The following is a 15,378-nucleotide window of genomic DNA, read 5'->3' on the forward strand; positions in this document are numbered from 1 at the left end:
TAGTATATAGTGTGAGGGATTTCTTAGGTCCCCAGGAAATTCAGCAGTATTGGAGAATAGTGGGTATGTTAGTGGAAAGTAACGTAAAGGCAGTAAATGTAGCATTGGCTAGGTGATTGCTATCCGGTCTTTAAGTCTGACGTCATTAGCCGTGCCTGGGCCCAAACTCTGCTGCAGGTCCCTAAGTCACACGATCACTGCGGGATCACAGAGTTAACAACTGTCTAAATCCTTTCATCTGTAATAAAATGACCAGCGTTGCTGCTCTACCAGGTGTAACAATTAAGTTTACCATCCAGGCATCCATGAAAACTTAATTTATGAAATGTAACTGAGTTAGAAGTTAGCAGGAAGTTAGTTCGCTAGTTTCCATCTAAATATAATATACCATGTTCTGACTGAGGGATTTCCAAAACAAATTAAGTACAGCTCTACTATCATTTCCAACATAAATGAAGACAGGAAAGTAATCAGCAGTGACATTTGTAGGGTTACTGAAGTTTGGCTTGCTGGTATATAACGATCTGCTACGTAATCGCTAGCGACATAGCTCTGTGAGCATAATATAAACAGTGAAGCTGGAGGATGAACGCTAACTTTTTTCCACTAAATAAAAGTTAATGTGAGGGTCCCAAAGGTTCAGGACAAATGCAATTGCATGGCAGGATGCTGTAAACGGATCGAACTTCTGTTGGGAGAACAACTGAGATAATCCATCTATAATAAGAGGTTACTTACTAATATACTGCTGCATGGGCTGGGCTGTAGTTACATCATAAGGTTTTGAAAACTGAGCTTTAAAATAACTGGCAGTAACAAAAACTGAGAGAGGCCAAGGGTGATCACTGACTGTTTTTAGGGGCTTGTTGAGATTAAATAGAACAAGATACAAAGCATTAAAACATGTAAAAAAAACAACCCACAAAAGCCTTATTAAACGCCGAGTAGTTTGGGCCCGGAAGCAGGATTCATCATGCCATCACTTAAAGACCAGATAGGTTATTAACTGATATCTTGGGACATGATATTTCCCCCCGAAGTTTGTCATAAAATTTAGTCTAAAAAGCTAGTGTTTATAAAATATCAGTTGACCTTTTTTTCTTATAAAAATGTCAAAGCACTTCATCAGAAATCATAAACCTGTAGCCACCTTTCTGCTATTTTTTTTAGGACATTTATACACAAGGCAAAGCTTATTTTATGTTGTTGTTATATTTATGCTAAGTATCAATCTCCTCTTTCCTTTAAAATTTCACTTATGCACCAATTATTATCCATTAGTGTATTAATTGTAGTGGAATTGTACTGCATGGCATGTTTTGTTTCTTGTGGTGTTATAAGGTATTATTCTGGTGATTTGAACACTTCTGTCTTCTTTAGGGCTTCCTGGTATCAGCCGCTGAGTACACTCGGAGCACTGTGATTTACGGTGGCATTTGTCTTTGTAATGGAGTTGTCTGCAGTAGTATTGTGGTGTAATGACTCATTAATTTCACTATAGTTTTAACCCCCTTGATGGGTTGACACATTTGAAACCAAGAAAAATCTTTTGTAGTTTTAAAAAATAAATAAATAAATACAAGATGAGAGAAATAAGCTGCCGTTCTAGGCTATCAAGTAAAACACAAAGAAAAATAAAGCTCACTCCTACAAGCAGAGATCACAATACACGTAGCCTACAGGGATGTAATGAAAGTTGCAATCAATTATGGGACTTTTGCACTCTGGAAACTTTTCTGATCATGAATAAAAATGTTGTGTTCACTGCCTCATTATCTTACCTGACACTGTTAAATATTTCCTTGCATCTCTCACCATATTGTTTTGCATTACTTTGGGAGCAAATAAACTCCAAAGAGGCCTGCACCTTCTTCACCTGCCTCAACCAGTGCTGACAGACGTCATCACTGTCTAAATTAGAAGGTTCCAGGCTATTAACACATTCCCTGGCTGCATAAACATCCAAAACCTACAGGAAAACAAAAAAGTCACAAGTGATTCTGCAGTTTTGCAATATTTCTAATATCTTGTGAATAGTGTCAAGAATGTGACATTTGACCACTAAAGAATGTGACATTCGACCACTAAAAGAAACTTTTAAGTAGTGCTTAGATCACCTAGAATGAAGAAATGTGCTTACCATCTCAGGACAATCTCGAATGTTCTTCATTTTTCGCAAAAGGCTAACAACTTCAGGGTGAAGAGAAATCATCCGCAGAAGGTTCTGAAGACGTTTTTGGTAAACATGATAGGCAATGTGGATGAGTGGGAGAGAAAGCTCATCATCTCCTGTCTGTCTCAGTACTTCATCAACACAGTTGCCCATGGCCTGACATAGGAGCTGAAGAGTAAAGGCCCAAGTAAATTGATAACATGGTATTGTTTACATCATCAGCAAATTAATTTAGTGTTATATTTATTACATTTAATGTAATAGTTTTAAATATTTACACAATTTATAGAGTTCCAACTGATTATGCACTGCTAATTATGCAAGCTATTAGTGTTTCAATCTGTTGCTGTGGAATATAAAAATTTCATTCATTCATCATTGCAACCTGATAAGTTTTTACCAAAACTTTGTCAAAAAGGTTTAACTGATCCAAGTTGTCAGGCAGGGGTTGGTTGACTAGAATTGCTGTATTTGACTGCAATAAACTGGACAAGAGAATATTGTGTGCAATGACTTTTTTTTTCCTTTTTTTTACCTTATTTTATCTTGAAGAGGGTTAGTGGGATTTATATCACATTAAATGTAATTTTAATCTAATGTTACAACAGCTATTTTCAAACAAAGATGCAGCATGTTTATATTTGAGGAAATTAAGAGTCATATCACATTAATATAATTCTATTTGTCTCACCTCTAATTCTTCATCTGATGCTACTTTCATGGTCATCGACACAAAATCATGCAGGTATCTCCTGAAAAATTCTTTCTTCATTTTTTCATTCACATTTTCTGCCATGTAAGTGCCAAGTGGAGTTTTCAAGAACAAATCATGGAAATAACCACAAGAATAATCTACAAAAAAGGCTGAGAAGGCCACAAATGTGTTTAAGAAACATAAAGGGCAATACCTGGACACAATATATTTAATAATTTGTTTGTGTAGTATATTTACCTTGATGTCTTGACTGTCTTGTTTGCATCATCAGCCCATCTAGAAGGTCTTTGATCCACCAACTGAAAGGCATGTGGCAGTGCATAGTGTGGTGGCCTGTGATATGGCTTTGCACCATGAATACTCTAGAGAAGGGAGGCAAGTTAAAATTTCAGATTATAAAAGATGCTATAATTCACTTAAATTTTAATGCCTTTCCATGTGCCAGAAAATGAACCACTTCACCCCAAAAGAATGGAACATCAGTTTTAAGACTTATTGTCTTTGTTCAGTGTCTTTTTCAGATTAAAAACAATATAAATGAAATTAAAAAATTTGCCCTAAATATGTCTTAACTATATAACCAAGTGATACCTACTTGTTTTCCACCCTCACATACGGCACACTGAGCATCTCTTTGTTCCCAAAAATCTCAAGCCAGAGGTTCCTGATATCTTCCTCATCATCCCGGAGAAGGTCCATATTAGAATCTCGGTCAGTGATTGAGACTAAGTAGGCTAGAAGTGGAGTGACAACTGCTTGGACTTTCCTCCACAATGTGTGTCTGAAATAAATATTCATGCAATTTTCTTAAATCCAGGCTGATATCTACTGATACCTACTCAAAGTTAGAGATGAAATGGGTAACAATCAAATCTGGAGTGATAATAATCACCAATGAACATCTTGCAGTTGTATACATTTAACACCAGAAATATATTTTAATAAATAGGGAGTAAATGGATTGAATTGAATTTTACTAGTAAATCATAATAATAGAAAATAGTACAGAAACTTACAGGAATGTCCCTCCTTCTTGTAGAGCACTGACATTAGATGCCTCATTCAGGACCCAGCTTTTTGAATTATGCATGTTGACCTCGTAGTCCTTTAACAGTGAGTGAAGACGCTTCCTCATAATTGTTGCAAACAATCCTTAAAAGTAAAATTATTTTGTGTCATTTTTTGGTAAACCGTATTTTGGCTGCAATTTCACTCTGCATAACACTGGCCTGATGTTAAAAGATCATCTTCACTGACTTATTTTCTAACCTTCAGTATCGTTTCCATTCAGAAGAATCAGCAGATTTTCAACTCTCTTAGTGCTGAATTCATCACTGTCCACTTCATCTCTCAGCATACTCACTGCACTCTGGACACAACTTCTCACTAGATCTGTAGTATCAAGCACATCTGCCAAAACCTGAAAAGACAGATAGGATGATAAAGTGGGGCAGAACATTGGGTGATTAGATTTGAGGTCCAAAAGAGACGGGGAGAAAGAAATTACCAGGTATAAAACCTTTAGGCGGAAGAGATAAGTGGTTCTTGTTAGATTTGTATTGTTGATTGTCATTTATGCTTAGAAATATCTACTCATATATGCTTAGAGTTGTATAATCAATGTCATGTTGGTAGAGGGTTGATCCATAGTGATCTGCAAAGACTTGTGTGCATTCCAGAGTGTTCTGGCATTCACACCCACGTCCTGAGAGCATGGGAGAGGTTGTACCTTCTGTTATTGTTTTGTGGTAGGATAAACATATCTATATCTGTTTTAGTCTAAGTGCCTTTTGTTTAGATGAACTGCTGGACTTCCTAACCAGCAGGTTTAGGGAAGTCGTTTATCGGGTCACACTCTGACCCCCCCCCCCCACACACACACATACTTACACAACGCACAGGCAAGGTACTCTTTGTTTGTATGTATACGTCATATGTTAATGAACCTATGTATACAGTGGGGCAAAAAAGTATTTAGTCAGCCACCGATTGTGCAAGTTCCCCCACTTAAAATGATGACAGAGATCAGTAATTTGCACCAGAGGTACACTTCAACTGTGAGAGACAGAATGTGAAAAAAAAATCCATGAATCCACATGGTAGGATTTGTAAAGAATTTATTCGTAAATCAGGGTGGAAAATAAGTATTTGGTCAATAACAAAAATACAACTCAATACTTTGTAACATAACCTTTGTTGGCAATAACAGAGGTCAAACGTTTACTATAGGTCTTTACCAGGTTTGCACACACAGTAGCTGGTATTTTGGCCCATTCCTCCATGCAGATCTTCTCGAGAGCAGTGATGTTTTGGGGCTGTCGCCGAGCAACACGGACTTTCAACTCCTGCCACAGATTTTCTATGGGGTTGAGGTCTGGAGACTGGCTAGGCCACTCCAGGACTTTCAAATGCTTCTTACGGAGCCACTCCTTTGTTGCCCGGGCGGTGTGTTTTGGATCATTGTCATGTTGGAAGACCCAGCCTCGTTTCATCTTCAAAGTTCTAATTCAATTCAATTCAATTTTATTTATATAGCGCCAAATCACAACAAAAGTCGCCTCAAGGCGCTTCATAGATACAGAGAAAAACCCAACAATCATATGACCCCCTATGAGCAAGCACTTTGGCGACAGTGGGAAGGAAAAACTCCCTTTTAACAGGAAGAAACCTCCGGCAGAACCAGGCTCAGGGAGGGGCGGCCATCTGCTGCGACCGGTTGGGGTGAGAGAAGGAAGACAGGATAAAGACATGCTGTGGAAGAGAGACAGAGGTTAATAACAGATATGATTCAATGCAGAGAGGTCTATTAATACATAGTGAGTGAGAAAGGTGACTGGAAAGGAAAAACTCAATGCATCATGGGAATCCCCCGGCAGCCTACATCTATTGCAGTTCCATCAGTTCTCACTGATGGAAGGAGGTTTTGGCTCGAAATCTCACGATACATGGCCCCATTCATTCTGTCCTTAACACGGATCAGTCGTCCTGTCCCCTTGGCAGAAAAACAGCCCCATAGCATGATGTTTCCACCCCCATGCTTCACAGTAGGTATGGTGTTCTTGGGATGCAACTCAGTATTCTTCTTCCTCCAAACACGACGAGTTGAGTTTATACCAAAAAGTTCTACTTTGGTTTCATCTGACCACATGACATTCTCCCAATCCTCTGCTGTATCATCCATGTGCTCTCTGGCAAAGTTCAGACGGGCCTGGACATGCACTGGCTTCAGCAGCGGAACACGTCTGGCACTGCAGGATTTGATTCCCTGCCGTTGTAGTGTGTTACTGATGGTGACCTTTGTTACTTTGGTCCCAGCTCTCTGCAGGTCATTCACCAGGTCCCCCCGTGTGGTTCTGGGATCTTTGCTCACCATTCTCATGATCATTTTGACCCCACGGGATGAGATCTTGCGTGGAGCCCCAGATCGAGGGAGATTATCAGTGGTCTTGTATGTCATCCATTTTCTGATGATTGCTCCCACAGTTGATTTTTTCACACCAAGCTGCTTGCCTATTGTAGATTCACTCTTCCCAGTCTGGTGCAGGTCTACAATACTTTTCCTGGTGTCCTTCGAAAGCTCTTTGGTCTTGGCCATGGCGGAGTTTGGAGTCTGACTGTTTGAGGCTGTGGACAGGTGTCTTTTATACAGATGATGAATTCAAACAGGTGCCATTCATACAGGTAACGAGTGGGGGACAGAAAAGCTTCTTACAGAAGACGTTACAGGTCTGTGAGAGCCAGAGATTTTCCTTGTTTGAGGTGACCAAATACTTATTTTCCACCCTAATTTACGAATAAATTCTTTACAAATCCTACCATGTGAATTCATGGATTTTTTTTTTACATTCTGTCTCTCACAGTTGAAGTGTACCTCTGGTGCAAATTACTGACCTCTGTCATCATTTTAAGTGGGGGAACTTGCACAATCGGTGGCTGACTAAATACTTTTTTGCCCCACTGTATTTACGTAACCTCAATAAAAGAGCGGTGTTACAGGGGAGCGGACGAGAGCAACTGGAGTCAAGCGAAGGAACGGCGTTTGTCCAGTTGGTCTCCCTCGTATTGTCAGAGGTTGTGTGTAGAGGCGTGGAAAAGATGACCCAAACGCTGGACTCATGGTGCAGAAGTGAAGAGGATTTATTGGAGGGTGAATGAACAAAGCAGGAACGATGGAGTGAGTGACTGACTGGCTGAAAGACTGGAAGACTGGCTGGCTGACTAACTGAACATACAGACGGAGGGACGACATGAACATCAACATCAATGACACGACAGTGAATGAGTGGAAACAGAGGGCTTAAATACACAGACTGATGAGGATGATAATGAGAGGCCGGTGAGTACACAGCTGAACATAATCTGGCTAATGACACGAGACGAGCTGACACAGGAAAAGCAGGAAGTGAGAACATGGAAGTGGCAAAATAAACTGAACATGAACAAAACTGAAAACACTGGGTCACCGACCCAGGAACCCTGACAGGACCCCCCCCTTCAAAGGCCGGCACCCGACGGCCAAACGAAAAAGAACCAGAACAGGGCGGGCGGAGGGGGCCCAGGACGGAGGCCACACAGAGACAGTTCAGGTGGGTGGCCACGTGGCCCGAGGCCGAGACGAGACTGTTCCGGTGGACCGACCGTGCGGAAGGCAACGGCGGCGACGAAGGAGACGACGGAGCAGTTCAGGGGGCCGGCCGTGCGGAAGGCAGCGGCGGCGGCGACAGCGCAGGTCCGGGGGCCGACCGCGCGGAAGGCAACGGCAGCGACGAAGGAGACGACGGAGCAGTTTAGGGGGCCGGCCGCGCGGAAGGCAGCGGCGGCGACGACGGAGCAGTTCAGGGGGCCGGCCGCGCGGAAGGCAGCGGCGGCGACGACGGAGCAGTTCAGGGGGCCGGCCGCGCGGAAGGCAGCGGCGGCGGCGAAGGAGCAGTTCAGGGGGCCGGCCGCGCGGAAGGCAACGGCGGCTCTCCGGTGTTAGGCGTGGCCGGCCATGGCCCGGTGGGCGCAGGACCAGACGAGGCAGGACCAGACGAGGCAGGACCAGACGATGGCGATGCTGGACCAGGCGATGGCGGGGCCGGACCAGGCGAAGCACAGGCTGAAGCTGGACCAGGAGGAGCAGAAGCCGAAGTCGAAGCTGGACCAGGAGGAGCAGAAGCCGAAGTCGAAGCTGGGCCAGACGAGGACGAAGACTCTGAGGCTGGGCCAGACGAGGACGAAGACTCTGAGGCCGGGCCGGGCGTGGGTGCAGCTGAGGCAGAGGCCGGGCCGGGCGAAGTTGAAGCCTCTGGCTGGAGACAGGCCGGGCCAGCGGGTGCGGAAACCCCTGGCTGAGGAGCGGCCGGGCCAGCGGGTGCGGAAACCCCTGGCTGAGGAGCAGGAGAGCTCACAGCTGGCTCTGGGTGCTGTGGCTGCAGGTCCGGGAACTGAACAGGATGGTAGACGGGCAACTGGACTACTGACTGGACAGGAGGCGACTGGGCTGACTGGACAGGAGGCGACTGGGCTGACTGGACAGGGGACTGAGCCACAGGTGACTGGACAGGGGCGGACTGGAGAGCAGGTGAGTGAACTGACGGGGCTGGAACCTGAACAGCAGGCGAGGGAACTGACTGGAATGGATGCGGAACAGCAGGCGAGGCTGACGACGGAGCTGAGGTAGGTGTGGCTAATGGCTGAGCTACAGATCGAGCTAATGAGGGAGATAAAGCCACAGCCTGAGCTAGTAAGGCCGGTGCCTGAGCAGGAGACACTTCGGCTAATCTAACCAGGGATAGAGCTCGTGCGTGAAAGGCTGGATCAGGTGGTGGATGAAGTGGTGGACTGATTAGCTCTTCCGTGCCTCCAGAGCGTGAGGGCACTGGCTGGAGGGCCTCAGCTGAGTCTCTAGGGGGGTCAGGCTGGGTTCTGGCTGCCCTCAGCCTGGGCGCTGGGACGGGCACGGAAGGTGGCTGGACACCAGTCCCCCCCACCTGAGAAACAGAAGCAGGTGTGGAGGTAGACCGGGTCGCAGCTGCCCTCCTCCTGGGAGCTGGCACTGGTGTGGGCGTGGACTGGGCCCCCATGCTGGTGGGAAATGGCTGAACAATGGGTGTGGAAATAGTGATGGTGTGTGTGTTACTGGCAGGTTTATAGGAGAATGTTCGGGTTTTTCTGCCACCACTATTTACAGTCTTTGGAGAAGAGCAGAAAAACTCTTCCCAGTCCACGTCCTCGTCTAGGAGGGAGACTCCCTATGAATCAGAAGTGGGTCTATGGTGCGTTTCAAGTGAGTAATCAGATGGTGAGTGCGAAAAACAGTCACTGGAGCTCACCATCGGGAGTGGCTGAAAATAGTCCTTGTTATGGCGACATGTGCGCCGCTTTCTCCGGGAAGAGGCAGTGGGCGGGGTACACAGCCGAGCCTCTGGCACGGGAGCCTCCATTGAGCCGAGGTGGTAGGCGGAGCCGCTATGCCATGGCGAGGTTGAAGGTCCGGTGAGTAAAACGACTGGCGGGCGAGCGAGGAGCGGAGCAGCGGGAGAGCGAGCGGCCTAAGCTTGGCCTGCGACGCCCACTCTCTGCGGCGAACGCTCCGATGCAGGTGAGGCAGCAGGTGGAGGACCGCGGCGTCTCCGAGGCCCGCCCAGAGCCAGACGAGTCCCCTCAAAGACGTGCTCCCTCTCTGAGAAGAGCCGCTGTTTCCACCTGAGCTTCTCCGCCTAAATGGAGAGCGCTGCGTCCTGCCGCTCGTAAAGGTCCGAGTCCGCTGGGTCAAAAGCGTGTCTTCTTGGCACGGGTCGTGTCATTCTGTCAGAGGTTGTGTGTGGAGGCGTGGAAGAGATGACCCAAACGCTGGACTCACGGTGCAGAAGTGAAGAGGATTTTTTGGAGGGTGAATGAACAAAGCAGGAACGATGGAGTGAGTGACTGACTGGCTGAAAGACTGGAAGACTGGCTGGCTGACTAACTGAACATACAGACGGAGGGACGACATGAACATCAACATCAATGACACGACAGTGAATGAGTGGAAACAGAGGGCTTAAATACACAGACTGATGAGGATGATAATGAGAGGCCGGTGAGTACACAGCTGAACATAATCTGGCTAATGACACGAGACGAGCTGACACAGGAAAAGCAGGAAGTGAGAACATGGAAGTGGCAAAATAAACTGAACATGAACAAAACTGAAAACACTGGGTCACCGACCCAGGAACCCTGACACGTATACGAGAATCATAAAGAGCTCTAAGTGGTGTTCAATGCTTTTTGCTGTGTAGTTGAATAGTCTTGAACGTTCCAGCGAATAGGTTTAAGCTACAAACCTATCAGTTCTTCCCTTTGTCTTCTGCGAGATGAGTAGTTCAAAAGATTGGATCTTAGAGTTCACGGTTGGAAATTCCAGCAGTTTTTTGCTCATTTTTGCTGTAATAAGGCATCCACATCCTCACCTCCAACCTCTCTCCTCTCAAAGATCAGAATAAAGTCAGCATTAGCTCATAGTAGGTTGAGTAATTCAATTGATTTGATTCTGCATTAAAAAAAGACTTTTTCCTTTGTAACCCTTCATTAAGCAGTAAAGCTAAAAGACCCTGAGTATTTATCCACATTAGTATAAATAGCTCACACTATTGCTCCAGGCTTTTAAAACTAACAGACCGTTGGTGCTTAGTATTCCAAGCCACCAAACTAAAAGCCATCATATTCCAAGCGCACTGATCTAAACAGGAGCTGCTGTTAACGGGTGTGGCTGAGGAATGACCTGCAAGGCTACTCAGAGACAAGGGTCCCTCAGAGATAAGCAAGGTAGACATCCAAATGGCTTAGAGACAGTTACAACTGGGTGAATCCCCTCACCCATCGGCTCTGTCTAAGCTCTGCATTGGCTACTGGGTAATACCAGTGATGGGAATAACGGCGTTACAAGTAATGCTGTTACTTTTTTCAGTAACGAGTAATCTAACTAATTACTATTCCTATTGTTACAACGCCGTTACAGTTACTAACAAGAAAATGCGGTCCATTACTATTTTTCAACAAACAGACGGAAGCTGTCTTCAGCTTACCGCATCTTATATCAGTTGCACGGAAGTAGCTGACTACGTAAGTAATCTGGACGCTACAGCTTTAAGCAGCTGCGCGCGTTCCCGCTGACGGTAATCACAATCACTGTCTAGCACAACACCTGGAGCTAAGGGAGCAAAACAATCGCATGAGTGCTGCTGTTTGACTGAGGAAGAATAAAATAGTTGTGGTAAGCCAATCACGCGACCACTTAAAGACAAAGCAACAAGGTGATATATACCAGTTTTTAAATTGTGTTGATAGGCCACGTAAAACCAGAGTCATGATAAACAATATATACGCGCCGTTTTTTCCTCAATATGTCTGTGAAGGTTCTCAGTCATCCAGGTCATCGTAGTCAAAAGAGCTTGTAAAGAAAAGCGTCTGGACTTCTTTAAGTTACTTGAAGACGTTTGATGAAGATGACATAGATGAAGGGTAATTTTTATCATTGGACTGAAATCAAGTTGCTCATTTGATGAATGTAAAGGCTTACCAGTAGTTCTTGTCAGACGGAAGAACATCGTTTTTATGGTTTATTTTTTTTCAGATAACCCATCCGAGAAGACAATAGTTTTGTCACGTTTCCTACAGCGCTAGCAAGCACTCTCTGCTTATTAGCATGAAAAAAAAACAACAAAAAAAACATGGGAAGTTTTAGGAGTGACGGCGAGAGAGAGAAAGCGAGAGAGAAAGATGGCAGAAAAAGAGAGAGAGCGAGTTTTGAGATGTGAGAGATTTGTGACATTTAGCGTGTTTGGAGTGTGTAATTAATGTCTTGTCTTGTGTAGTTAGTGTGTAGTGTTGTGGATAGTTTTGTGTTGTGTGTCAAACAATGAGGCGCCTGCTGTCGCCAGGTAGAAACAGGAGTGATACACCTGCTGCTGTCAGATCTGCAGGTATCAGGCTGTGACGTTCTCCTTTATAGTGGACAGAAATTATTATTTTGGAGTGGCACAAATAATTTGTGTGGCATCTTATTTTAAGCAGAACAGCTAATTGTTCTGTAAATAGTTTGAAATGGTTATTTAAAAAATCAAGGTAAAAGGTAAATGGACGCAAATAACTTTGTTGTTTGCAAAACTTGTACATATGATTTTAAAATTGACAATTTATATTTGCATTTAAAGTTATGAAATATGATTCATTAAACATGTTTGTGGTTGTTACAGTAAAAAAATATAACTTTTTCTACTGATTTTATGTTTTTTGTCTGATTTTAGATCAATTGTGTTAATACAGTATGTTAAAATCAAAAGATAACTGTAAATTCAGACACGTGAGGTTGTGCTGAAAAGGATGATACTGAACAAGGCAAGTAATGAATTACTTTTAGAATATTGTAACTTAGTTACTAACTCAGTTACTTTTTTGAAGAAGTAACTAGTAACTATAATTAATTACTTTTTCAAAGTAACTTGCCCAACACTGGGTAATACTCATAGAATCATATTAGTTAAATAAAGAGCCGACCCAGGCTGTATTGGGGTGCTGGTCCCACAATCAACAACCGGAGTAAAGGTGAAAGTGACAACAAATGCTAAATCTACTCATTGAACACCGGTGAGTAAACTGTACTTTGGCTATGTGGAAATATAGATGCTCTGTTCTTCAAGGTTAAGAATATATGTTGGAAATAGCACTTACAGTAGAGTCAGATTTTTGTGTCACACCAGTGTAGTCTCCTGTCTTCATGGCTTGGAAAGAAAGAGAATTATGTTTTTTGTTTTTTTTTTTTGCTGTGGTTGTTTTGTTTATTAATATGTAAAATATTCTGGAGAAAAAAAGATTTGATGAATTACCAGCAGGTGGATCTTTAAAAAGGTCACTTATGCGTAGCTTTTTAAGGGAAAGAATATCAGAAACAAACTCCTTTGATCTTCTAAGATCATCAATGTGAACAGATATCCAAGGACCTAAAAATTCAGATTAAGAAAAACACATACAAGTTTTACATACTTCACTTACTAAAATTGTGCCCTCCCTCTGTGTGTGTGTGTGTGTGTGTGTGTGGTAGGACTAACCGCCTTGAAACCCAACATAGGAAGTCCCACCCTCCATTCGAGGTAGTTTGAAGACAAAGTACACATATGTCTTTGTGTCGTCCGTAGGATCATACTTGTTTATTTCATTGAAGCATGAATACCTTTAAAAGCCAAACAAGACGTAAAAAGAAAGAAATAAGATATGTTTCCTTAAGGTTACAAGGTTATATAAAAGTAAGTCATTATGAGATGATCTTCCTGCTCACTTGGCTGAGGAAAGAATATTCCGTCTGTGGAAACTTTCATCATACTCTGCTTGAATAATGAGCACTTTGTCTGTATGTGTTGAGCCCAGAAATTCCCTAGTGTTGAGACATAGACATCATGTTATATAGTAATAAAGTGAATGATAACTAAACAATATGTTGATTCATATCTCTCTCTCTTTCTTTGTGTCTATATACATACATACATATATATATACATACATACATATATACATACATACATATATACATACATACATACATACATACATACATACATACATACATTTAAAATCACCAATTACCTTAACCTCATGCATGTCTATGGGAAGAGAACAGTGTACAGGGTGGGCCATTCATATGGATACACCGTAATAACATGGGAATGGTTGGTGATATTAAAGTCCTGTTTGTGGCACATTAGTATATTTGAGGGGGCAAACTCCTCCAGATGGGTGGTGACCATGGTGGCCATTTAGAAGTCGGCCATCTTGGATACAACTTTTGTTTTTTCAAGACACCCAATGAGACCACCCATCTCCCATGCTACAGTTAGCAAACTGCTTGCTAAGTTTCGTGAAACTGGTTCAGTGTTGGGTTTGCCAAAATGTGGACACAAGAAGACTGTCACCAATGAAGAAACATCAGTGGCTGTCCTAGCTTCATTCAGCAAGAGCCCACAGCGTAGCACTCACCGCATGTCACTGGAGAGTGGCATTAGTCGAACATCCCTTCGGCAGATATTAGCTACTCACAAATGGCACCCTTACAAACTCCAGCTACTGCATCATCTCAATGAGGATGATGCAGATCGGCGCACAGAATTTGCAGAATGGGCAAAACAAAAATTGGAACAGGACCTTCAGTTCACGCAGAAGATTTTGTTCAGTGATGAGGCAAACTTTTATGTGAATGGTGAAGTTAAGAAACTAAACCACCGCTATTGGTCTGACACTAACCCACATTGGATGGATCCCTCCTGGTACATTCCCTAAGTTTTTCCAGCAAGATGGTGCACCACCACATTATGGGTGCCAGGTCCGAGCATTCCTAGATGAACAGTTTCCTGGAAAGTGGATTGGTCGTCGTGGGCCAGTTGAATGGCCCACAAGGTCTCCCGATCTGACCCACAAGGTCTCCCGATCTGACCCCCTTAGACTTTTATCTTGGGATCACCTGAAAGTAATTGTCTACGGTGTGAAGATTCGAGATGTGCAGCACCTGAAACTACAGATACTGGATTCCTGTGCTGGCATTTCTCCTGCGGTGTTGCTATCAGTGTGTGAAGAGTGGGAGAAGAGGGTTGCATTGACAATCCAACACAATGGGCAGCACATTGAACACATTTTATAAGTGGTCAGAAACTTGTAAATAACTCATGAAAGAATTAAGTTACGTCGAAACCAAGCACACCATTGTTTTTCTTGTAACATTACCAATAAGTTTGATGTGTCACATGGCCCTCTTCCTATTGAAAAAACAAAAGTTGTATCCAAGATGGCCAACTTCTAGATTACCAACTTCTAAATGGCCGCCATGGTCACCACCCATGTTGAGGAGTTTGCCCCCTCACATATACTAATGTGCCACAAACAAGACTTTAATATCACCAACCATTCCCATGTTATTACGGTGTATCCATATAAATGGCCCACCCTGTACTTGGAGAAAACACATGCAGACATATGGAGAACATGCAAATGCCACACAGAAAGGCCCCTGAATTCAAACCCAGGTCTTTCTTGCTTTAAGGCAACAGTGTTAACCACATCACCACACAATGCCACTCCCAGCAGGTGATCAGTTTCATTAAAATGAACACCAGCAGATGATTTATTTATTCATATTATGAATGCATACCTGATTTTCTTGAGGAAAGAGTACTCTGTATCAAACTGCTGCAGTGATAGCATCTGTAAAACATCTATCTTTATCTGGCTCTGCAGCTGTTGAGTATCTGTTGCAGTGAGCAGCCTGGAAAAGGTTGTAACCTTGAGAATAGAAAAGAACCAAGAATGACAAATTATTAATCTGTTTCTTGTTTGCCAACAGAAAAGTCCAGCCATATTTTTGGGGTGTGTTTTTCACACATCATTGATGTGTCATTTATTATGTGTTCCACAAACGGCTTGGTATTGTTTATATACCTGTCATTACACAAAAGATATTCTCAATTTCTTTTCTTTTCAT

The 15,378-nt window shown here is 43.4% G+C and overlaps 1 protein-coding gene across 1 annotated transcript in view; it reads right to left on the reverse strand.

Moving 5' to 3' along the window:
- The window catches only part of LOC146558750 (E3 ubiquitin-protein ligase rnf213-alpha-like), a 144,115-nt gene that overhangs the window by 50,067 nt on the left and 78,670 nt on the right, over positions 1 to 15,378 (reverse strand). The window contains exons 27-38 of the mRNA XM_085245913.1: positions 15,049 to 15,179; positions 13,189 to 13,284; positions 12,962 to 13,083; positions 12,740 to 12,853; positions 12,585 to 12,634; positions 4,158 to 4,308; positions 3,905 to 4,040; positions 3,484 to 3,669; positions 3,126 to 3,250; positions 2,865 to 3,025; positions 2,141 to 2,341; positions 1,782 to 1,969 (exon numbers count right to left, since the gene is read on the reverse strand). Of these exons, the coding sequence (XP_085102039.1) occupies positions 1,782 to 1,969; positions 2,141 to 2,341; positions 2,865 to 3,025; positions 3,126 to 3,250; positions 3,484 to 3,669; positions 3,905 to 4,040; positions 4,158 to 4,308; positions 12,585 to 12,634; positions 12,740 to 12,853; positions 12,962 to 13,083; positions 13,189 to 13,284; positions 15,049 to 15,179 (1,661 nt within the window). The remainder of the gene's footprint in view (positions 1 to 1,781; positions 1,970 to 2,140; positions 2,342 to 2,864; positions 3,026 to 3,125; positions 3,251 to 3,483; positions 3,670 to 3,904; positions 4,041 to 4,157; positions 4,309 to 12,584; positions 12,635 to 12,739; positions 12,854 to 12,961; positions 13,084 to 13,188; positions 13,285 to 15,048; positions 15,180 to 15,378) is intronic.

This window comes from Mchenga conophoros, linkage group LG15 (genome assembly GCF_057382185.1).
Source record: "Mchenga conophoros isolate Kocher_MC1m ecotype Shallow Benthic linkage group LG15, M_conophoros_male_GT1.1, whole genome shotgun sequence".
NCBI classification, from domain to species: Eukaryota; Metazoa; Chordata; class Actinopteri; order Cichliformes; family Cichlidae; genus Mchenga; species Mchenga conophoros.